Source organism: Dama dama, chromosome 13, assembly GCF_033118175.1.
Source record: "Dama dama isolate Ldn47 chromosome 13, ASM3311817v1, whole genome shotgun sequence".
Classification (NCBI taxonomy): Eukaryota; Metazoa; Chordata; class Mammalia; order Artiodactyla; family Cervidae; genus Dama; species Dama dama.
Genome location: NC_083693.1, coordinates 40,837,482 through 40,860,924, shown reverse-complemented (window position 1 = coordinate 40,860,924; position 23,443 = coordinate 40,837,482). Strand labels below are relative to the sequence as shown.

At 38.3% G+C, this 23,443-nt stretch overlaps 1 protein-coding gene across 3 annotated transcripts in view; it reads right to left on the bottom strand.

The window, feature by feature from the left end:
- The window catches only part of HMG20A (high mobility group 20A), a 65,912-nt gene that overhangs the window by 7,714 nt on the left and 34,755 nt on the right, over positions 1-23,443 (bottom strand). For all 3 annotated transcript variants that reach the window (XM_061158948.1, XM_061158949.1, XM_061158947.1), the window contains exons 2-7: positions 19,509-19,601; positions 13,450-13,597; positions 10,637-10,849; positions 7,485-7,617; positions 6,356-6,387; positions 115-190 (exon numbers count right to left, since the gene is read on the bottom strand). In XM_061158948.1, the coding sequence (XP_061014931.1) occupies positions 115-190; positions 6,356-6,387; positions 7,485-7,617; positions 10,637-10,849; positions 13,450-13,597; positions 19,509-19,597 (691 nt within the window). In that variant the 5' untranslated portion in view covers positions 19,598-19,601. The remainder of the gene's footprint in view (positions 1-114; positions 191-6,355; positions 6,388-7,484; positions 7,618-10,636; positions 10,850-13,449; positions 13,598-19,508; positions 19,602-23,443) is intronic.

The following is a 23,443-nucleotide window of genomic DNA, read 5'->3' as shown; positions in this document are numbered from 1 at the left end:
CCAGTCCCAGGGTCGGGAGTATCACTACCATTGCTTTTGAGCAATTAATTTCTCCTGACAACTAAATCCCCTGTCACAGATGTGAGGAACGCAATACGATCCTTTGGTAATCACCTTTGCTGTGGTTCAGGAATTCCTCTGTAAATATAGGGATGTCAAAAACAGACCGTTCCTTTACTTCTGCTTCTTTCTGTGAATCAAGAGTAACAAAACAGTTAATTCTTAAACTAAATTAAATAGTAGTGCCCGAAGGCACAATGGTCACGTTTTCCTTAAAGAAATAGTAAGATGAGCAGCAGTCAGTCAGTCTAGGTGAGACTGTGAAGAAAATGTATTCACCTTTCCTTTGGAACCAAACTTTCACAGAGCTCAAGCATGTTAAGTATTCAGATCTCTCAGGTGACAACTGCTGTGCAATGAAACCTTAAAACAAACCTACATAAATTTCCCTAATAAAGATATTGGAAACCATTTCTTAGCTCTGTGTTCTGAATAGTCAACAGTGTACAAGGGAGAAAGTGACTGAGGTCGGTATCATTCAGTTCAGCTTAGTCGCTCAGTCATGTCTGACTCTGAAACCCCATGGACTGCGGCATGCTAGGCCTCCCTGTCTATCACCAGCTCCTGGAGCTTGCTCAAACTCATGTCCATAAAGTTGGTGATGCCATCCAACCATCTCATCCCCTGTCGTCCCCTTCTCCTCCCACCTTCAATCTTTCCCAGCATCAGGGACTTTTCAAATAAGTCAGTTCTTCACATCAGGTGGCCAAAGTATTGGAACTTCAGCATTAGTCCTTCAAATGAATATTCAGGACTGATTTACTTTAGGATGGACTGGTTGGATCTCCTTGCTGTTCAAGGGACTGTCAAGAGTCTTCTCCAACACCACAATTCTAGGTTGGTCATAACTTTTCATCCAAGAGGTAGGTATAGAGAAAGAATTTCTGGGTGATTTTTCTGTTGCTTCTCTTGGTTATGCATATAAAGTGCTCTCAGAGATAGGATGATGCAATCTAACTTTGCAGAGTGGACAATAAGAATTTTAAGCAGAGATTTGCCAGCCACGAGCAATAATAATGGTATTCCATTAGGACGTCTACTTTTACTTCTTCTTATTTACAAGGGCAGCCTATAACGGGATCTTTCAGACTTTCTTCGGACCCAGGAAAAACAAACAAAACCAAAAAGTCAGTAATAACTAGGCTCTAAATATGAGAATGCCAAGGATTATGTGAGAGAAAAAATAATAAACCTAAAATTAATTCACCAATAAGCCATTAAAAATAAGTCTCACAAAACCACTGCAAAACATATTCACAATGATCCTTGTGAATAAAGTCAATATTTCAAAATGCTTTAGCAGCAATTTCTACAATGAATTTAAAGTTGAAAACATTAAGAACATAAATTGTAAGTGTCTTGGCAGTGTTTAAAATCTTGCATAATATAAGATGGTAAAGAAAACAGTGGGAAATGAGTACTGAAGAAATTGCTAGTGAAATCTGAGGATTTCAAAACCTTTATAACATAAAGAATAGTTTAAAAAGTCTAGAAATCATTCCTGTAAAAACACATTAAGTGCCAGAGATAGAATGTATATTTCCTACTCTTGCCACCACTAGTCTTTTATCTTTGAACACAAATATAATTTGGTGCCCAGCAGAAAGGCTAAGCAGTTAACAGCCTATGAGGGAACTCTGACAGCCAGGCTCCTGTTTTCGTATCGGTGCCTGCCTTGTTATGGAGGGTTGGGCTATGTGAACTGCCGGCCAAGGGCAGCTCATTAAGAGAGACATCTAGTAGGCTGGAAGTCTGAAAAACTATGTATTTACCTGAAGAAACTTTCAGAGCACTTAATTTTTGCCCTTCTACCTCTTAAAGAAAGAAAGTGAAGTTTTCCAGAATGATTTAAAAACAAACAACAGAATTATCACTGAAGGCCCCAGTTTCAACAGGCAAAGCTCTGCCTCTAGCCAGTTCTTGGTGGATCTCAAAGAGAATTAATGTATGGGTAAGAAAGACTGGTTCCAGAAGAGATCTTAGATATAGCTCACAGTGGCTTTCTCTCAACTCTGCTGGCTTACCATATGCTTTAACTCTGTTACTGTATAAGATATAACAGATATAAATCCACAAATGACTTTAGATAAAGGCTTATAATTTTATCATCCCATCCTGTTCAGTCTCTTACTTAACTGTACTGGCTTGCTGCTGCTAAGTCGTTTCAGTCGTGTGAGATCAATTTACTTAGCTATAGGTCTGAATATCTGCCAGTCAGATGGGTCGGTGGGGATGCCTGGCTCCCATTACCATGGTACCAAGAGCCCTCTCCAAGGCTTAGATTCTGCTCAGACAGGTAATTCTGTTTTCTTCCTTGCCAGAGCAGTCCAGACCAAGCTAACTACATAAGGGCAGAGGATAGCACCACATAAGTGCATTAACACACTGCCTCTTGGTACAGATTCTTAAGAGTACAAAATAAGAAACACCACAGCAATTAAATGAAACTGTTCAGTCTCTGAAAGGCCAAGAGAGAAATTCTACTTAACTGAAGAGTCGTCATAAAAACCATCAGCACTCTTCCATTACTGAGTACATTACTCGGCATTGGAGAGGATCCTCTTGGGGGCTCAGATATACTTAAGCTGCTCCAAGGATCACTCAAGGGATTAAAATCATAAGGATTTCATTACCTCGTCATTGAAAGGGTCTAATTTGTTCAGGTTGAGTGTCATTTTGTCATTTTTCATAAATTAAAGGAGAAACAAAATTATTGTTTCTATCTTAGTCCTCACATGAGATTTAGATACTTTCTTGAGAGTAACACTAGCTGACTCCTGGGTCTAGCAGTCTGGCTTCTGATTTGAGAGGAGCAAGAATACTCTTCACTTTGGTTTTCATTCTATATATTGAGTGGAAGGTAAGAGAACAGAGGCCTTTTGAACTGAAACTATTTTGCTGTGATCTAGGCTCAGGGCCAGAATCTCATGGAGTGATATGCTTCTCTCAAGTGCCCTTTACTTTAAGGAATGCTCTCAATATTGTGTACCAGGCTGAAGTGCCCCACGGCTATGCAGAATGGTCTGAATGGCTTTCAGGTCAGCATTTCCTGAGCTCTAACAGGGCTCCCCAGTATCTACATTGGTAACAACGTCTTAGGAATCTAAGTTCCATTAAGGAATACAATAGTTTCTTTACTAAATATATACAAATAAAATCATTTCTGTCTCAAGTGGCAACAAATTTTGCTGACACCACAGGCAGCCAGGACCATTTTTACTTGCAACACTGTTTATTCCATATAGTGTGGAGGGCACTGCCAAGAGACCTTAATAAGCCTGGGCTACAGACGCCTGGGTTTCACTCACAATTCTGCCTCTAACCAATTCAGTAAGTGATTCTGGGACATTCTCTCCTATCTTAGGCAAGTCATTTTCCTCACTGGCAAAATGAGGGGGTCAGGTGAGAGGATTTCTGAGGTCTTAGTAATTTTGATGTGAGCTTGAAAACTGTTTTATGGCATTTGCCATTTTATTCCTAATAGGATAAGAAAAAGGAAATAAACATGTATTTAGAAATGTGATGTTTCAGGCACGTTGCAAGATACTTGCTCTTTTATAAACTTCCTCATAACTCAGTTCAGGCCACTTTATCCAAAGATATATATGTATATATATGTAATGCCCCCACAAAACCTAAGTCATCTTAAGGTCTGATTCAGTTGTTCCTTTCCATGGGGCTTCTGTGGCTTTTTTTCTTTTCCCACTCATAGTGCTTTCTTATTTTTCTTAACTCTTATTATACTAAGAGGTTATGTGTGGCTGTGTTTAAAAACTGTCAAACCAGTTTTTCAAATTGCAACTGTTTTGAAATTAACTGGTTTAGTACGATGTTATTCAATGAAAAAAAAAACAGATAAAGTGAGTGACATTAATTGAGTCAATAACCTTACCAAGAGAGCTTTATCCTGACCTGGGCATACACCAGACAAGTTTATAAAGCCTAGTGTATACATATTTGAGAAACTACTACTGGCTTTCCACCTACTCCCTCCTTTTCTTTGGTTTTACATGTGTCTAATCCTGAAACAGGAAAATCACAAAGAGACTTATTCCTTTTCATATACTGCAGAAAGTCCTATCATACTAAAATAACATATTTTATTAAAATGCTTAATTTCTAAAATCAGCAGCAGCAGCTTCTGCGACTGACTAAGTCTACTAAATCTTTTCTTATTACAACTATTAACTTTATTAGAGGCATAAAATGCCACATATGGTTTGGCCAGCAAAATCCATATTGATGAAAGGAGTCAGTCAGTCATTGACTAGAAAATGTGAGATCTAAGATTTTACTGTCCGTACTCTCTTTTGTAACTATTAAGGATACAGAAGCTATAAAGGACGCTTAATAGGGAAAAAAAGAAGTTTAGAAAATTTATGATATTGGTGGGCAATGAGTAATTATACAAGTATCTGGCAGTATAGAAAACTTATAACACAATTCAATTATGAGTTAAAACATATAGTGTACATACAGTTTCTCAAGCAAAAAAAATTTCATCCTAATTGGAACACAGAGATGTCATATATAACTACATTTATATAGGATTTATATGAAAAATAAAATGTTCATATTTACCATGCTTCTCACTTTATAATTCATGGATGGTGATCAATCTACTTGAATTGTGAATCTAAAAGTTTTCTTACATTTTGAAGGTAACCAATACCAAATTAGGTATGAGAACTACAACTCCACAATAAATAAGTTATTATTTTGAAGAAGTGATTTCCTTGATTTAGTGAAAAACCCAGTGCATGCAAAAGAGTGCATCAGAAAATTCTTTTTGTGTAAGTTTCCAGTGTTATTTCAACAAATGGGTTTTGTATAAAAACAAATGAGTATTTGTGGAAGAACTCCTCCATACAAGAGCATAATGCTAGATGGTATGTGGATGGGTACAGAATGGAAACTAGACCACACATGCCTTCAAAGAGATTATAATCCAAAAGTGTTAATGACAGAAGCACTTGAGTAACTCTGGCACCTTAGGCAGACCAGCTAAGTGCATAAAAGACATATAGAGAGCCGTGAGGTTTAAGGGAAGTTGGAGGAAACAGGAAAAAGCTTGAAGCAGAAAATGGAACTTGAAATAGGGTTTGATGGATGACTAGAATTTGGAGGCAAAATTGGATGATACAAGAGGATGATAAAAAAAAAGAGTGAGGGAAAGAAAGTATGCTCATGAAAGGAAGAATATGAGTACAGGCATGAGGCAGGAAAGGACGGGGCACTTAGAGGACAGTTAGTATTTTTTAAGTACGTAAGATATACATGGACAGTTTGGGAGTGTGGAATGGACATGTACATACTGCTATATTTAAAACAGATAACCAACAAGGAACTACTATATGGCAGTGGTGGCAGCCTGGAGGGGAGGGGCGTCTGGGGGAGGACACTTGTGTATGTAGGGCTGAGTCTCCTTCGCTGTTCACCTGAAACCATCACAACACTGTTATTCAGCTATGCCCCAATACAAAATAAAAAGCTTTAAAGAGAGACATATAGGAGTTAGGTTATTTGGAAAGGGAAATTGGCACTTAATTACAGAAAACCCTGGTTGCTGAGTTTGAATGTGATTTGGTAAGCAATGAGGAGTCACTGAACATTTTCATGCACGAAAATACCACACATTTTATTTTTGTACAATCATATATTAACCATAGGCTAAATATATATTTAAAGCTCTCTATGCAACACAGCCAACACACATAGGCCTCAATCCTATACGGGAACATAGATCAAAATCCTATTGCTGAAACTGAACCAAATTGGGGGGGGGCAGGGCGGAAAGACGGGTAAACAAATATGTGCCAGGGAAGAAAGGAGGCACAGAAATCAAGATATTGTCACTTGTGCTCTGCAGATGCTGTAAGCTGAATAGTGCATTTTAACTAAATGCTGGATTTCCTAAATAACAACTTTCTGAGAGTTAGAATATAGTATCTGGTGATGATAAACTATGGTCAAGTTATAGCTTTTAGTTGGTCCCCATTTCTATACATCACTCCAGATTCCAGCCATCTTCAGCATTTAAAGCCAGTAAAATTCTTGGACCACAAGAAAGGACTAGAGTTAGGGGCTTTAGTTCAAGAACAGACTCATGACATAAGTGTCTGCCATATGCTAGGAATCCTTAAGCTAAAGGCAACTAACTCAATCCTAATTACAGGACAGAAAATGCTCTGCCATTCATTAAAAAACAGTCCAATAGCATTTCAAACAGCATCATCATTATATACATATATCACATGTACACACATACACACAATGGAGACAGAAAGTTAATTACCTCATGATCATGAGTGGCCTGTCGGGCTGCATCTAAAAATATGAAAGAACAAGAATATTAAGCTGAAAAACAAAACAAAATTTAAAAAAAACTTAAGGAAATGACCGTGCCAAAATACAGAAACTGCTGGTATATGTGGGTTCTCAAAACATCATATTTTCTCTAATAGCTTTATTAATCAGTCAACAAGAGTTAAAGGGAACCCCGTCTTATAGGTTATGCAATTCGACAGAAGAGAAAACAGCAGACACAGTCCTCACCTTTAAGGAGAACAGGGTGGGAGAGTGGACAGGAAACACATGCCAAAGGCTGTTTGCACAACATTACAGTTTAGCAGGCAAGATGCCCAAATGTGGAGAAGACGCAATAGCTAAGGAATGACAGACTGTTATGAGTGGGGCTTCTTTCTTTGGCAGTGTTCCCTGAAAAAGGGGAACTTTAGCAATACTTTAACAGTGTGATGAACAATTTTACAGAAAACAAAAGATCCATGAAGACCAGGATCTTCTGTATCTTGTTTACCTTTGCATCCTTTATGCCTAGGTGAGATCCTGATATGTAATAGGATGTGTTCAACACATTTTTTGAATACATGCAAATAAGAATGAGTGAATTAAAAAGATTTACCACTGGAAGCTGGGAGAAAGGATCACATGAAAGGTTTAGAGGTGTTAGTGAAAGTGGTAGCTGCTCAGTCGTGTCCGACTCTTTGCAACCCCATAGAGTGTAGTCTGCCAGGCTCCTCTGTCCATGGGATTCTGTAGGCAAGAATACTGGAGTGGGTTGCCATTCCCTTCTCCAGGGGACTTTCCCAACCCAGGGATCAAATCCGAGTCTTCTGCATTGCAGAGAAATGCCTACAGTGGAAATAGAAGCAGCAGCACAGGCAACTAAAAGGGGTCTTGGAGTACAAGTCAAACTGTTGATCCTGGATATGGAAACCCAACTGAAATTTCTAAACAAGAGTAGTGTGATTTTAATAAATGTTGAAAATGATGCTTTAAGTGAATCTAGTATAATAGAGAAATGATAGAAACATATCTTTTATCTTTATTGCTCTAATAGTAGGCTTTATGACACTCCATCATGCAAAACAAACTACAAATATATTTGATTCTGGTTCTGATACCTTGCCTATGAGATTTGCCTTTCTGACGATCCTGGGTTTTCCTGCTGAAAACCTTGTAGGCCTCAGTCTTCTGATACTGCTCCAGTTCCTTCATGTAACGCTCCTTATCTCTGTCTGCCTCATCAAGGTAGCGCTAGGAAAGAAATGTGGAATTATTTTCAAGAAATAGATCTTACTGAGGTACAATACCAAAGAACTCTTTGAAGAAAACAAAAGATAATTAGAACATGGAAAGAAAAGTAAAAGTGGAATAAACTTTTGAGCATTACAAAAAAAAAAAAAATCATGTGAAAAAAATCTCTCTCAATTATAAAAGAAAAAGGCAATTTTGACTTTTTAGACTATTGCCTTTTTTAACTCACTGAAGACAAGTTCTATTGAGGTCATTCTCATAAAAAATTCACAAGAAGATTATGGCTCTTCCTCTAATCCTATAGATAGAAGTATACATGGCCACTAGAGTCCTCAACACACCACATAGGCACACTTAAATCTTCCCAGGGGAGAGGATGGAATATTACTCTGTTTCTTTATCCCCAACCCATTCTGAGGGGATGATCTCATACATCAATTCGCCTTTTAAGAGCCAGGAGAGAGGAGACACAAAGAACATAAAAAAGAATGACCTCATCCTATGGACCTAAAATGGACTACTATGAGAGAGCCTGTATCTATATGCCTTGTGCTATTAATTATTTAAACAAAGTTCATTGATCTACTAGGATAATTTTGTTTAATGCCTTGTACTTTTCATTCATCAATTAGGTTTAAGAAATAGAGTAGAAAAATACTGCTTCTAAATGAACACAAACTAGAGTCAGAAATTATGTTAATGGCCTTGTCCCACACAAAAGCCAGATATAGAGGACACCCTGGCCAAATCTGGGGCAATTTAAGTATCAAATTTACTTAGTAATAATTTATAAACCATTGGGAAAAAGAGAGATTCATATGCCTATACCAATAGTAAACAAATAAACAAATACATAAATGGAGAGAGGAAGAGGGCTCTTGCTTAGAATGCCAAGGGTCAACCAGCACATATGAAGTGAGTGCTAGAGTTGGAAAATCATCATTTTGCAATCATCATGGTAAAGATTAGATCAAGGAGAAGTTATTAATGACTGCTAAATCTAGGGAAAATTCTGAAATGGAACAGACTATTTGCATGTTCTTAAAATGTCTCTGCACAGACTGCTTCTTAATTATAAGAGAAAGTGAAAAACTTTACTGAGTGAGCAAAATTAACATTACCAACAAGAAATAAATGACATTGTGTGCCTGCATATGCGATACTGTGAGAAGGGCCAACACCATCTATGCAGTTTTCTGACCAAGAATGCATGACCTCAATCTAATCATGAGGAAACATCAGACAAATATAAAATGAGGAATGTTCTGTTAAGAGTAAACAAAAGGAGGGGGAGGAAGAGAGAGAGATGGTATTCTTTTCAATGTCATAAGAGACAAAGAAAGGTGTGGAAATATCCTGGATTAAAGGAATCTAGAGATTTGACTGCTAAACACAGAACCTGACCCCTGGGCTGGAATCTGAACTGGAGGGGGAAATGTTACAGAGGAATGACGTTAGGTCAACTGACAGAACTGGAATATAGACGGTAAGTTAGATAGAAGTATTGTGTTCATATAAAATTATGAGGTTGCTAACTGTGGTTAAGTGAGAGAATGTGTCTAAGGAAATTCACACTGAAATATTTAAGGGTAAGGGGCCATGATGTATGTAACTTATATGAAAAAATTCAGAAAATTGTGTGTGTTTGTGTGTGTGATTGTGAGAGACAGAGAGAAAGAAAGAGTACATGCCCAATCTTGCCCAGGAGAGTATTTTCAAATCAATATTTTCAAATAAAAATTTGAGAACAAATACTTGCCCTAACTAGTTATCACTCCATTATCTGAAAAACTTTAAACAATGAGCATGTATTAATTCTGAAATAAAAAAATTAAAAAAGAGAAAAGAGTAATTACTATGTATAGCTCATGATCTCTGTCTAGCCCTTTATACATTAGAGCTGAAACAATGGATGATGTACACTGTTTTCTATTAGCTTGCTACCACAAACACAGAGCTTCAAGTTGCAACTCAATCTGATCTCTTTGAAATTTTTTTGAATTCAGTTAATTCCCAAGAGTGTTTTTCAATTTGGTTTAATTTGTTTGGAATCCTTTTTAAGGAGTGTAGGACATAAAAAGAATTACAGATATACTTCAGATGCTGAGAATGCTGGGAACTTTTAACCCCAAACCACTTCAACATCATTACCATCACATTACTTTTGTGGCATTTCAGTCAGTTTGTGGCTATCTTGTCCTTGCTGCTAAGTTGCTTCAGTCGTGTCCGACTCTGTGCAACCCCATAGACGGCAGCCCACCAGGCTCCCCCATCCCTGGGACTCTCCAGGCAAGAACACTGGAGTGGGTTGCCATTTCCTTCTCCAATGCATGAAGATGAAAAGTGAAAGTGAAGTCGCTCAGTCGTGTCCGACTCTTCGCAACCCCATGGACTGCAGCCTACCAGGCTCCTCTGTCCATGGGATTTTCCAGGCAAGAGTACTGGAGTGAGGTGCCATTGCCTTCTCCCTTCCTCTCAAATCTCTCTAATGGATTTGTTTCAGTTTGGCAATAGGGTTAATTTCTGTCTTGGAGGGAAGAGAATTCAAATAGTTCTTGCTTTATTTTCCATGGTAGGATAAATTTACCAGGACTCCAGTTTAAAAAGTTTATTAAAACAGTTAAATCTTTTTCTTAAAATTCTTATGTGAACAGCAGAATTTTATCAAAATTCTCATTTAACTCATGACTTTTCATTTAATTCAGCAGGATAAATCATATTGATAGATTTCTTAATATTGAACTATTTTTTACATAAGTCTTACATGAACTCAGCGTATAAAGCAAATAAAAGTGGAGCTGCTTTGGTTGAGATTGCTCACATGCCTACAGCAGACCGTGGAAGAGCATAAAAACTACTGTGCTAAATAAAAGGACTAGGAAGGACCCTGCTATTCTGGTCTCCTAGGTATCATGACAAAAGTGAAGCATCAAGAGTCCATTCTCTTTGCTTTTCTGACAAAAATTATTTTTGAGACAGAATCAAAACCAAGCAAAGGATCAGGAATAGGAACAATTACCTGTTTTTCCTCCGGAGGAAGTTTACTCCATTCATTGCCTAACATCCTTGTAATTTCTGGAAATGGGACTTCTGGTCTCTTTGCTCGAAGCTGCTCTCGACGCTCGTTCATGAACCGAACATATCCTGTAAGAGGGGATTTGGGTGCATTGCTGTCTCGAAGAGGTTTCTTTCTCTTTCTTCCTTTGGACCAACCTCCTCGTTTACTTCTTTGCTGCAAAACAAGTCAAAATTAAAACTCCAAATCAAATTACAACAACAAAAATTTTCCCAGTAAAGCAACAATGAACACTGACAAACAAAACAGGATTAAGAAGTGCATTTTCTCACCATTAAGGCCCCGCATAGTCAAAGCTCTCCAGATCTGTTATAGGAACAAAAGACTGCAATGCAGTCTGTAGGAAGGGACTCCAGATGGTTCACCTGCAGACCTTTTTATGTACCATGCTACACACTGTTTCACTAAGGGGCCATTTTAGCACTAATCCCAACAGATAAGAATAAGGAGTACCGGGGTTTTCCTGGTGACTCAGTAGTTAAGAATTCGCCTTGCAACGCAGGGGACACCAGTTTGATCTCTGGTCTGGGAAGATCAGCCCATGTGCCACAGCTACTGAGCCTGTGTTCTGGAATTTATGAGCTGCAACTACTGAGACCATGTGCTGCAACTACTGAAGCCTGTGTACCCCGAGCCTGTGCTTGCAACAAGAGAAGCCACTGCAATGAAAAGCCCATGAGCTGCAACTAGAGAGTAGCCCCTGCTCTCTGCCAACTAGAGAAAAGCCTGAGCATAGCAGTGAAGACCCAGCACAGCCAAAAAAAAAAAAGTGAATATTAAAAAAACAAAACAAAAGGGTAAGGTACCCCTACCACAATCACATAAATAAACTCTGGCCTTCATATGCACTTAACAAAGCCTGACTCCTGCCAGGGGAATATTCTAGATGAGAGAGGCAGCACAAACACAGCACTGTGCCAGGGCCGCCGACACTGCTATAGCAGATCAGAACAAGATGCTGTCATGTGCACTTTTGACAACAAAAGAAGAGACAAGCTGTAACACTGGGATTAAAATCATTATCAGGGTCTTTCTCACTGATATCATTCAAAGATCAGTTTATTTCCCATAGCAGGTAGCACTATAGAATTTAAAATTAATATATAAGACTTAGAAAAATTTAGCAACTATAATATATCCAGAATGAAGACTAGTTATTTGGCTTGATTTATTTCTTAAGATGTTTATTTTATAAATCAGAGGTTTTATATGTTATTAAAAGATGAAACCACTGCTCCCCACCTCCCCCCCACAAAGTTTAAGTACCACTAATGTTTACCACAGCTTTTTTCTTTGTCCTTTTAAACAAGATACAAGGTACTTTTGCTTCATAATTTTACAAATACATATAGCCTATCAGTTAATAAAGGTTTATGGATATAAGCATTTTTATTTCAGAGGAGAGAAAGATAATCAAAATGAGATGAAAATATCTAAATATCAATTACCATACCGTACTCCTTTAAATATATATACAATGGTATAATAACTTAGCACTGGGCAAATGATATATTTGGTAACAGTTTTTGTTGTTGTTGTTTCTGTTTTGTAACCCTAGTAACATTTAACATTAAAGCTACTAAGGATTTAAGATGTTTAAGAAGCTTTAAGCATTCATCATGAGGCTTCTCAGGTGAATCTGCCTGCCAACCTGTAGGAGATACAAGAGACCCAGGTTCAATCCATGGGTCAGGAAAATTCCCTGGGGTAGGAAATGGCAACCCACTCCAGTATTCTTGCTTGAAAAATCCCATGGACAGAGGAGTATGGGGTGCTGCAGTCCATGGGGCTGCAAAGAGTTGGACATGACTAAGTGACTGAGTATACAACACACACAAGCATTCATCATAATCTTAGTATATGTGCTGCCGAAGCAAGCACATCATCATAATCTTTAAGAATGCCAATGTAGAAAGAATCAGCTTTTTCAAAATGAGAATAAAGACAAAAATCAATGGTGGTACTCTTCTATGGCTTAAAAAAAAAGTACCTTAAAACACAGAAAATGTAATCAGTCATTTGTGAGGAACACTCGGAGTCCAACAAGGGCACGACTGCCCTTGTGTGAATTAGAAAAAGATGCCTTCTATGGGCGGAGAAGGCAATGGCAACCCACTCCAGTACTCTTGCCTGGAAAATCCCATGGACGGAGGAGCCTGGTAGGCTACAGTCCATGGGGTTGCGAAGAGTCAGACACAACTGAGCGACTTCACTTTCACTTTTCATTTTCAGGCAATGGAGAAGGAAATGGCAACCCACTCCAGTGTTCTTGCCTGGAGAATCCCAGGGACGGGGGAGCCTGGTGGGCTGCCATCTATGGGGTCACACAGAGTCGGACATGACTGAAGTGACTTAGCAGCAGCAGCAGCAGCAGCAGCCTTCTATGGGAGGGAGAATGACCTGGCAAATCGTGTGGACCCTTTGGGCATATATGCTGCAGGTGAGCAGTATGTGGTCTTGAGTAAGTGCATGTAGACTCCTCATTAATTACTTATTTAATTTAATCATTCAACTCATGCAGTATTTGAGCATCTAATCTGATGAGGTATAAATTTTCTTGGCAGGGGATAAAGAAGAGTCTACTTGTCTCTATATCATTAAAAACATTAATATGGTTCTATGTAAAAGAAGAAATATAAAACAGAATATTCTTCAGAATGGAAGGCCAGAGGATGAACACCTCAATCAACTCCCTTGCTGACTGCTTCTTTACGAAGCCTCAGAGACCAGTAACAAGAGGAGATACTTCAGCTCACCTCATCTTCATGCCTCTGTTCATTGCCTTCTGCTGTATTTGAAGATTCATTCTGAAGCAGCTGACCTTGGGAGAGATCCTCTACAAATTCTGGATTATTGGTGGATGATGTGGCTCCACTACTATATGGAGCCTCTGGGTGGGTTAACCTGCAGAATGATCGTCAGAGTGGAGAAGTTTAGTATCAGCAGCATCAAAACCTCCTACTTATCAAGGTTCAAGACACATTTCACTGCCAGGAAAATCACATGTCAGCCCTTGAATTAATTCCCCACCTCATTCTGTATAAATGTAAATAAACCATATCTCCATAGCAATTATAGAACACTTTTTAAAAGGTTTCAGTGTTTGATTAGACTAGCTCAGTTCCAAGAAGAAGTCTCCTACTAAAAACAACTATAATCTTTCTCCCGCAGATTACTTCTCTCCTCAATGGAGACTTTACATTTTAGCTCTGAGCATGCAGCTGACTTTTATGTGATACTTTTCATGTACCTCCAATGTGATAAAAGGAAAATACTATTAATGGAAAAGAATAGGAATGGGAGTTGTGGAGGCAGTTTGCCCCCCTATCACAAAAGAGACAGTTCTTTAAGGGCACAAGAAATTTCTCTTACAGTACATTCCACAGACTATTCCTTCTGTAGGATTATAGTGTTTGTTGACAATGAGATCATCTAAGAACAATATTATCAAGTTCAGAAATTCAGGTATAAACATTAATAAGTCAGAGATACACACTTTCTGTTCCTACCATTCTGTTCCAGATGAGTCAGCAAACCTCATCTTTCTGAAAAGTGGATTCAAGGTACAGATGATGGTTGGATCTCAGATGGAGTTACACCCTAACTAAACATTTAGATAAAGGAATGGAAATAAAGGTAACACCATGTGCTAGGGAGTTTGGGGTTTGGGGCAGGTAGTGGGGAAGGTGGAGGAAGATGTATAAGAGAGCGATATTCAGTCATTATTCTGGAAGAATGTATATTTTATAGGGTTACAGAAAATACTTACAATACAAGTAGTGAAACAGAGGTCTATAAAATGTGCCACAAGGTACAGTAGAGGGGATGAGGACTTTTATATACATGGAGAGAATGTTAAGAAAGATTTTACAGAGGAGGACTTAAAAGATGAATAGGCATTCATTAGGTAAACAATGGATTGTAAACATGTAAATGTTGACTATAGCCCACCAGGCTCCTCTGTCCATGGAATCCTCCAGGCAAGAATACTGGAATGGGTAGCCATTTCCTTCTCCAAGGGATCTTTCTAACCCAGGAATCTAACCTGGGTCCCTGCATTGCAGGCGAATGCTTTACCATTTGAATTACCAGAAAAGCCCTAGGTAAACAATATTATTACAGGTAGAAAGAACAGGGTATAATAGGAGAAAGGGAAATTTTTCAGGAGGCTACTGCGAAAGACTAAGTGAGAGACCACGGCAAGCGGGAGAACAGGGGAGAAAAAGCTAAGGGATAATTAAGAGGCAAAATGATAGAATGAATATAAATAGTGCGGGAAAAAGAAGAGTCAAAGGTAATTCTGAGGTTTCTAGATTGGGTGATAATGTACTACTAACCAAGGTAACAACTGGAGAGTGTGTGTGTACACACGTGTGTAAGACACATTAAGACGGATAAGTTAAGACAGATCAGAAAATGATAAGCTTGAAACGTAATTCCTGGCATAATTAAGTGGAGCTGTCCTGTAGACAATTGGACACATGTCCTGAGAGAACGGAAGTGAAGAAAAGGCAGGAGACGTTTCAGGAGGCATCAGTTCATGGAAATATTGGGAAATGTTAGGTGTTTCTCCAGAAAGATAGTAGGAAGAAAAGCCACGATAGAACCCTGTTGGAACAATATTTTAAGATCAAGTGTTACACGAGCTGAGAAAGACTAAGGAAGGTATGAAGAGATCTAAGAGACGAGAGAAAACTGTTACAGAGGCCAAGGTGAGAAGACTTTTGAGAAGGGGTTTTACACAAGCAAAAAGTTGCAGATGTCACATAAGATAGGCTAAAAAATATCAGCTAAATTTGAAGATCTGAAGGAGTTCAACTGTACTCCTGTACTTGAAGGGAGTCCAGTTTTAGTGGAGTTATGTGAATAAAAACCAGATTACAGTGGGCTGAGAGATGAATGAAAGCAGATACAGACTCTCCTTGAGAGGGAAGAAATTTTACTTTTCTGATCCTTTCCAGAGAAAATAGAAGATTTAAACTAGGAGGATCCTACATTTTTGAGGTTCTTTGAAAAATGGTAAATAAGAGAAATTATTAACTCAATGCTAATCATGTTCTCTGAAAAAGAGCTGCCATCAGAAATTCAGTTTGATCTTGGCAGCTTTGTTTTCCAAATATTTAAATCATTTTGGATATCGTACGATGTCTTTTTCTTTCACTGTCATTCTTCATTTTAACTGTGCCATCAGATTTTAAGTTACTAACTCTTGCACATTCTTATTTTAGTAAAATATGAAAACTAGGTTTGGGAACAAGTACCCATCCTGTGAATGCTTTGACTGAAATGAACAGGAATCAGAGGTAGTGGTCAAAAGTGTCAAATGCTTAGAGATGACAAATTGAATACAGACTGGGGGAAAAAAAAAAAAAGGCTCTTTAGTTCCAATGAATGAACTGTCCAAGCTCTTAGCTAAAGCCAACAACCCTTCCATTTGTGCCCTGGATCCCATACCCACTGGCCTACTCAAAACCAGGTTTTCAGCAATTCTGCCCTCTCTGGCATCACCAATTCTTTCCTCTAATTGATCAGCCTAATCAGCAAACAAATACAGTATTATTAGTCTTATCTGGGAAAAAAAAACTTTCTTGATTCCACTTCATTTTTCTCCTTCCTTTATGGAACTGTTTATACAGAAGCCTCCCGACCCAGGGGTGATACGTTCCAAGATCCCCAGTAGATGAGCAGATAATACTGAACCCTGTTTTCTGTTCATGTCTTCCACCCACAAATTCAATGCCTTTCTTAACTAAGCACTTATCATGCACTGTGGCCACAACTCTTGCAGTTTGATACTTGATAGCAAAAATGGCACAAATTTCTTTTTCCTTCTTCACAATTTCACAGAAGATTCATTCTTAACACAGATCTCTGTAACCTCAGCATATTATTTTTTTTTTTTCTTTCCTTATTAAGTCAAGAACTCTCACCTTTTCACTTAAAGAAAGCACGTTACGGCTTCTCTTTGGCATATCTGAATTGACGGCACCACTACTTTTGCTCTTTGGAGCCATTATTAAGTAAAATAAATGTTACTTGAACACAAGCACTGAGATACTGTGATAATCAATCTGATAAGAGAGGCAACCACCAAGTGACTTAACAGGTGGGATACACCAGACAAAGTGATGATTCACGTCCCAGGCAGGTGGGACAGTGAGATTTTATCATACTATTCAGAATAGTGGGCACTTTAAAACTTATGAACTGTTTATTTCTAAAATTTTCCATTTAGTATTTTCCAACTATGGCTGATCGTGGCAGGTAACAGAACCCATGGAAAGTGAAACCATGGATGAGAGGATGAGGGGCACTTACTGACTTTTAGTTGTTTGTATTGGGAAGAACTGTTTATAGTTATTGACTTTAATTTGTCTCCCTTCATTCTATCTTAAACCCAACCCAAAGGAGATAAATGTTTACAACTCTTGTCAAGATCACCAATGACCTCCATGCTAAATCCATTGTCATTTCTCAGATCTCATCTTACCTGATCTTCCAGAAGTATTTGACACAGTTCATCTCTTCCTTTTCCTTGAAGTACATTTTTTACCTGCTTCCCAGGACCCTGCACATCCCTGGTTTTTCTAATACCTTTTTAGGTACCCCCTTGAGTCTTCTTTGCTGACTCTTCCTCTTCTCCTTGACTTGTAAATGCTGGAATATCCCCAAGTTCAAGTGTCAGGTCTCTTCTCTTTTCTCCCTACACAGTGCTCATTCATCTGATGATCTCAACCAGTTTCACGGCCTTAAGTGTCAGCTGTAATATGCTCATCAATTCCCAAGTTTCTTTTTTCAATCTAGATAGCCTGTAACTTTAGAGCTCTGTGTCAAGCTGCCTATCTGACATCTCTGCTTGGATATCTAATAAGCATTTCAATTTTAAAATCTCCAAAACCAATCTAACATTCCCTCCTCCACTTGCTCAGTGTGTGCCATCTAATGTAATGGCTATTCCATCCCTTCAGGTTGCTTAAGCCAAAATTTTGGAGCTTGTCTTTGACTGCTTTTTTCTCCTTTCTCACATCTCATCTGGTCTTTCAGGCAAATCCTGTTTGGCTTATCTTCAAAATATATCTAGAATTCTATACTTTTCACCACTCCCCATTCCTATAATCCTTGAAACCCACTCTAATGAGGTTTTTTTCCCTACTACTCTGCCAAAAATACTGTTGTCACTAGTGAAGTCCTTTGAGTCATCTCTCGAATTATTTTAGAACCCAAACTGGTCTCCTGCTTCAGTCCCTGCTCCCTTCACTCTTTTCTCTATATATCAGCCACAGGGATACTATTTAAAAATGTCAGATCACATCATTTTGTGCAAAACCTCCTCACACTTTTGCACCTCACTCAGAGGGACAGTTAAAGTGATTACTCTGACCCATAGGGACCTACAGGATCTAGTCCCTTGCTACTCAAAGTACCGGCCTCACACCAGTGGCACTGGTATCATCTGGGAACTTAATAGGATGTAGAATCTCTGGTTTTAACTCAGACTTTCTGACTCAGCATTTGCATTTTAATAAGATGTCTAGGCAATTCATAAGTGCATTAAAGTTTGAGAAGCCTATACCCTCCCCCTGGTATACTCTGCTCTAGTCATACTGGCCTCTCAGCTGTTTCTGAAAGGAAGAAACACTCCTACCTCAAGGCTTTCCCACTCACTACTTCCTTCTGCCTAGAATAATCTTTGCCCATAATGTAGGTAGTTACTTTACTTTCTTCAGGTTTTTATTCGAGTCACTTGTAAAGCCCTTCTGGCCCATCTTATCTAAAACAGCACCCCAAGCCCTTCCTGTTCCCCTTCCCGACTTTATTTTTTAATCCATAGTTCTTATCAATGTATTATGCAGCTTACTTCTTTATACTTTCTATTGTCTGACTTCCCCATAGAATAGGGGTTAGAATTTTTGTAATTTTTGTATGTTTTGGTTATTCTGCTTAGTATTTAGCAGCTAGAATGGTGCCTGGCACACACAGCAGACACTCAGAACATTTTTACTGTACAAACTGGATTCAGCAAGTAGGCAGCTTTTAGCAAAGTCTTGGAGAACAGTTTCATCTGAATAGAGTCAGATGGCAGATATTAATGAGTAAAGAATGTCAGGGAAGGAAACAGAATTATAAAGAGTAGTCTATTTTTAAAGAGCTATAAAGGATATTAAAATAATTCATCTTAGAGATTAGCTAGCACTTCAATCTATTAGTGAATACATTTCTTCCTTGGCAAATAATATCTAAGTAGAAAAGATAAACATTCAAGTGGAACAGAGACTGTCACTGGAAGAGGGAATATTGCTATTAGCCCTTTTCTATATTTCTTCATATATGTGCCCAAAAATACCAAAAAAAGGAGTTGGGGTGTTGGGGGTGGTGCGTGCTGGGAGAAAGAGAAGTAAGCTAGAGCTCCTAGGCATCCTGAATAAAGAACCATAACTAAAAATCTGATCTTAAAAAAAATCTGATGTTTGGGGAAAAAATTATTTTAATATTTGTGGCAATTCAGACAGAAAATGAGTTTGCTTTTCGCAGCTAGCCCTGTGGCAGGTATTTCCTTAATGGTGATTATGTAGCCAGGAGTCCTGTTCCCTAGATCCCACAGTACTGCCGTTCCAGTTCACAGGAACCAGCACTGCAAACGATGGCTGAATGCAGATATCAAAGCAGTTTACAACAGCTCCCATTCTCTTGGCAAAGCATAACAAATGTACCTTCTATTTTTATGATATAAGACGACCTCTTTAGCACCTTATACGTTATCAGAATCTGTTTTGAAGCCTAGGCAGAGGCCCAGTGTCCCAAAGCAGCTGCTTACCCAGTTGAAGCCAGATCATTACTCTCCTTGGAGCCATCTTCATCTGCAAAAAGGGGAGGCAGAGTGGAACTAGTCATCAAGGTTTCCATCTCTCTGGAAGGAAGAGAGAATTAAAAAAAAAAAAATGACTTAATTATTTCCAGTTCAAGTTGCACATATTTAAGAGCCAGCCTTCCTTAACCTTTATCACATCAGCAGCAGAAGAGAAACTGACCTAAATATTTTCGTGACTTGGACACATCAATTTAAACTTTATGGTTAATAGGCTTTTAACCCTGGTCTTTACCAACTGACCAGGGTAAAATCAGATTTTAAAAATCGGGACACAGTTTGGAAAATTCCTTTTTGTTCATTCAGAATATCTTCAAAACTATTCTGTATTTGCTGTAAAAATCATTAAGCAGAGTAAACTCAGAAGCACTGCAACCCTGAGCAAGCTATTCAACCTCTTTGAGATACAATTTCACCATCTTAGACACAGACCAAATTGCTGACTTAACCCACGGGGTTATTGTGAAGGATTAAACTGAAAGTGCTTCATAAATAGAGAAAGGCTAAGATGGTAAGTGCTTTGAGTATTATTATACAAAGAAAGGTATTGTTATTACAACATTATGAGTTCTCAGTCCCAGATGAATCATCCTTAGATTAAATGGTGACAAACTGAGCCTTCCAAAAGGAAATAATGCAAAGGAAGTGGAGGATGGAAGGCATACTGATGTGGTTCAAAATTATAGAAACCACACTTCCAGGTCAGAAATATGCTCCACATCACCATGATGACCAGCAGTGGAAATAGCATGCACCTGGGCACAGGAAATAACTAAGCTTAACTGAAGAAAGCAAATAAATCACAAGAATTTGAGGTTATCGGACTGAAAGGATAAAAGGACAAAGTGACAAAGAGAGTAATTTCATTTAGCATATTGCTACAAAGAAAGATTTTTCCCTTTCAAGGCTTAACACCAAGGGCTTCACCCCACAGAGCTGAAAGCAGAAGCCTCCCATTCACCGTGAAAGTGATATTCAAACAAAACACTCAACAGTGACCCCAAACAGCCACTTAAGTGGAACTGCAAACCACTCAAGAAAAAAAAGTGCCTTAATCAACTGGGAGAATGAGAAGCCGGTTATGAAAACTCACTCAGGAGCTCTCTCAGCAGTTCGGTCAGGTGCTGCTCCTAAGGAGACCTAGTGAAACAACAATTATAAGGAAAGCACAGAGCCCAGGCAGAGCGAAGATTCACCCCACTGAGGTGGCAACATGAAGAAAATGCTGATGACACCGATGCCATATTCTGAAGTTCAATATAATAATTTACTTCCAAAATGATAACACTGATGATTTATTTCTTATTCTTATTTTCTTGTTTTCATTTCTTTGTTACTTAGCAGACCAAATTCCACAAATAGCTGAATGTGAAAAAATGCATCTCTGTATATTCACCACTCATTATAGTGTGGGTAGAGCATGGAAGGCAGAGAGGAACTTCCCACTCAACCACAGAGTAAGGAGTTTGTTCCATGTACAGGGATCTTGCTAATGCGTTTCAATTCCTTCAGGAGAAGGGGGCTTACAAGGGGCTCTAACAAATAGTGCACAGTTCCATTCATTCTAGGATAATCTTGACACAAGTGCGCTTATGTTTTAATTCACATTATGCACAGACTAGATGAGAACCCAGGCTTTAAGGGCTGCTAACATCACCTTATACCAATATTCATTTTACCAAAAGAAAATTAATCAATTAGATGCCATACAGCCTAATTATAAACCACAAACATTCAAATAACCAGATATATATCCACAAACCTCAAAAGAACTCACTTAACTGACTTCTTTCTAAAAGTCTCCTTAGAAGTAAAGGACTTCTCAAGAGCCTCAAGATTTCGCATCTGAAACTCTTGACGCCCTATCTAAACCTAAGAAGAAGACACGTTATCTGGTGGGGGGCAAATGAAGTATCTTTTTTTTTTTTTTTTTTTTAATGTGGATCATTTCTAAAGTCATTATTGAATTTGTTACACTACTGCTTCTGTTTTATGTTTTGGTTTGGTTTTTTAGTCGTGAGGCATTTGGGATCCTAGTCTGACCAGGGGTCAAACCCACATCCCCTGAATTCTTAATCACCAGACCGCCAGGGAAGTCCCTGAGGTGTCTTTTCATTGACTATGCCAATGTGATCCTCTTAGAATGTTTCCCAGATATCTTCGGTCATTTTTGAAATATGGGGAGGCAGCTGGACAACACAACCTTAACAACACATAAACAGACCATATAAACAAAGGAAGTTCAGAGAACACATTTCTTGTTGTTGCTTTTTTCCTCCCTCTTAAGTGTGTTTTACTCAACCCATATGGTTTCAGATATAGTTTCTCTAGTGTTACAGAATAGTCAGGTCCCTAAGAAATGAGTGAGTAATAAAGTGGGTGGAAGGTTAAGGGGCCAAAATCAACAAAAGAAGGAAATGAGGAAAAAGTCCAGTGAAACTCCAAGGCCTCTAAACTAGTCCAGTAAGTTGGAAAATAAAATGATTCCCGAGAATTGGCTGAAATCCTGTAAGAATCTGCTTTCATATGGTCCATGAGGGGGTGATTCAAGCTGAATCACAGTTACCAAGCCACTGATGGCCAAAAGCCCTTCAGTGTAGCATCTGTGCCTGATAACGTCCCAGTACAGGGGTCATTCTGAACTTGGAAATTCTATGCAAAGCACTTAAGGTGTATAATGAATACTGCTCTGGAAGGGGAAAGAAGAGAAATACACACAAAGGCAAGGCAATATACAAGTTTGGTTTTCCACTTCATTTTACAGAAACAAGTATATCAAGCAGATGTTTTCTTGCAGAAGGGATTCACCCACAGAAGGATTCCACCTGGAGGCTTCAAAAATAGTATTACCTTGGGGCTGACACTTTGACTGTGGCTTTGGAAATGAAAAAATCCCTTCTAGTACTAATATTAATACTCACTGAAAAAACAAAAAAACCTGATGTATATAACAGTGCCAATTTAAGATATTTTAATAGCAATTACAAATTGCTATTTGTTACAAATTGTAACAAATTACATTAAGCCACTGAACAACAGCAACATTCAAGCAACATACATTACATCCTTGTAACTTATTTATTTTATACCTAGTAGTTTGTATCTATCTCTTAGTCCCCTCAGCCTAGTTTAGCCCTTCCACCTATTTTAGCCCTTCCCACCCATTCCTCTCCTCGAGTAACACTAGTTTGTTATCAGTATTTGTCATTATATTTCTGTTTTGTTATATTCATTTATTTTAAAAATTCCTCATATAAGTGAAAACATACAGTATTTGTCTTTCTCTGTCTTATTTTATTAAGCATAACACCCTCCAGGTCCATCCATATTGTTGCAAATGGCAATTTTTTTTAAAAGACTGAATAATATTCCTTCATATATATACCATATCTTCTTTATCCATTCATTTTTTGATGAACATTTAGGATGCTTCCATATCCTGGCTATTGTAAATAATGCTACTATGAATGTTGGGGTGCATGTATCTTTTCAAATAGTGTTACTGTTTTCTTTAAATATATGCACTGTTGGGGTGCACATATCTTTTCAAATAGTGTTTTGTTTCTTGTATGGTAGTTCTATTTTTAGTTTTTGAGAAACCTGTATTACTGTTTTCTATAGTGACTATACCAATTTACATTCCCACCAACAGTGGGCTAGGGTTCTCTCTTCTCCACATCCTTGTCAACATATTATGTCTTGCCTTTCTGACAAATGTGAGATGATATCTCATTGTGTTTTTGATTTGCATTACCCTGATGACTAGTGATGTTGAACATCTTTTCAATGTGCCTGTTGGCCATCTGTACATCTTCTCTGGAAAAATGCTTATTTAGGTCCTCTGTTCATTTTTAAATTTGGCTATCTGGTTTTTTTTTTTATTG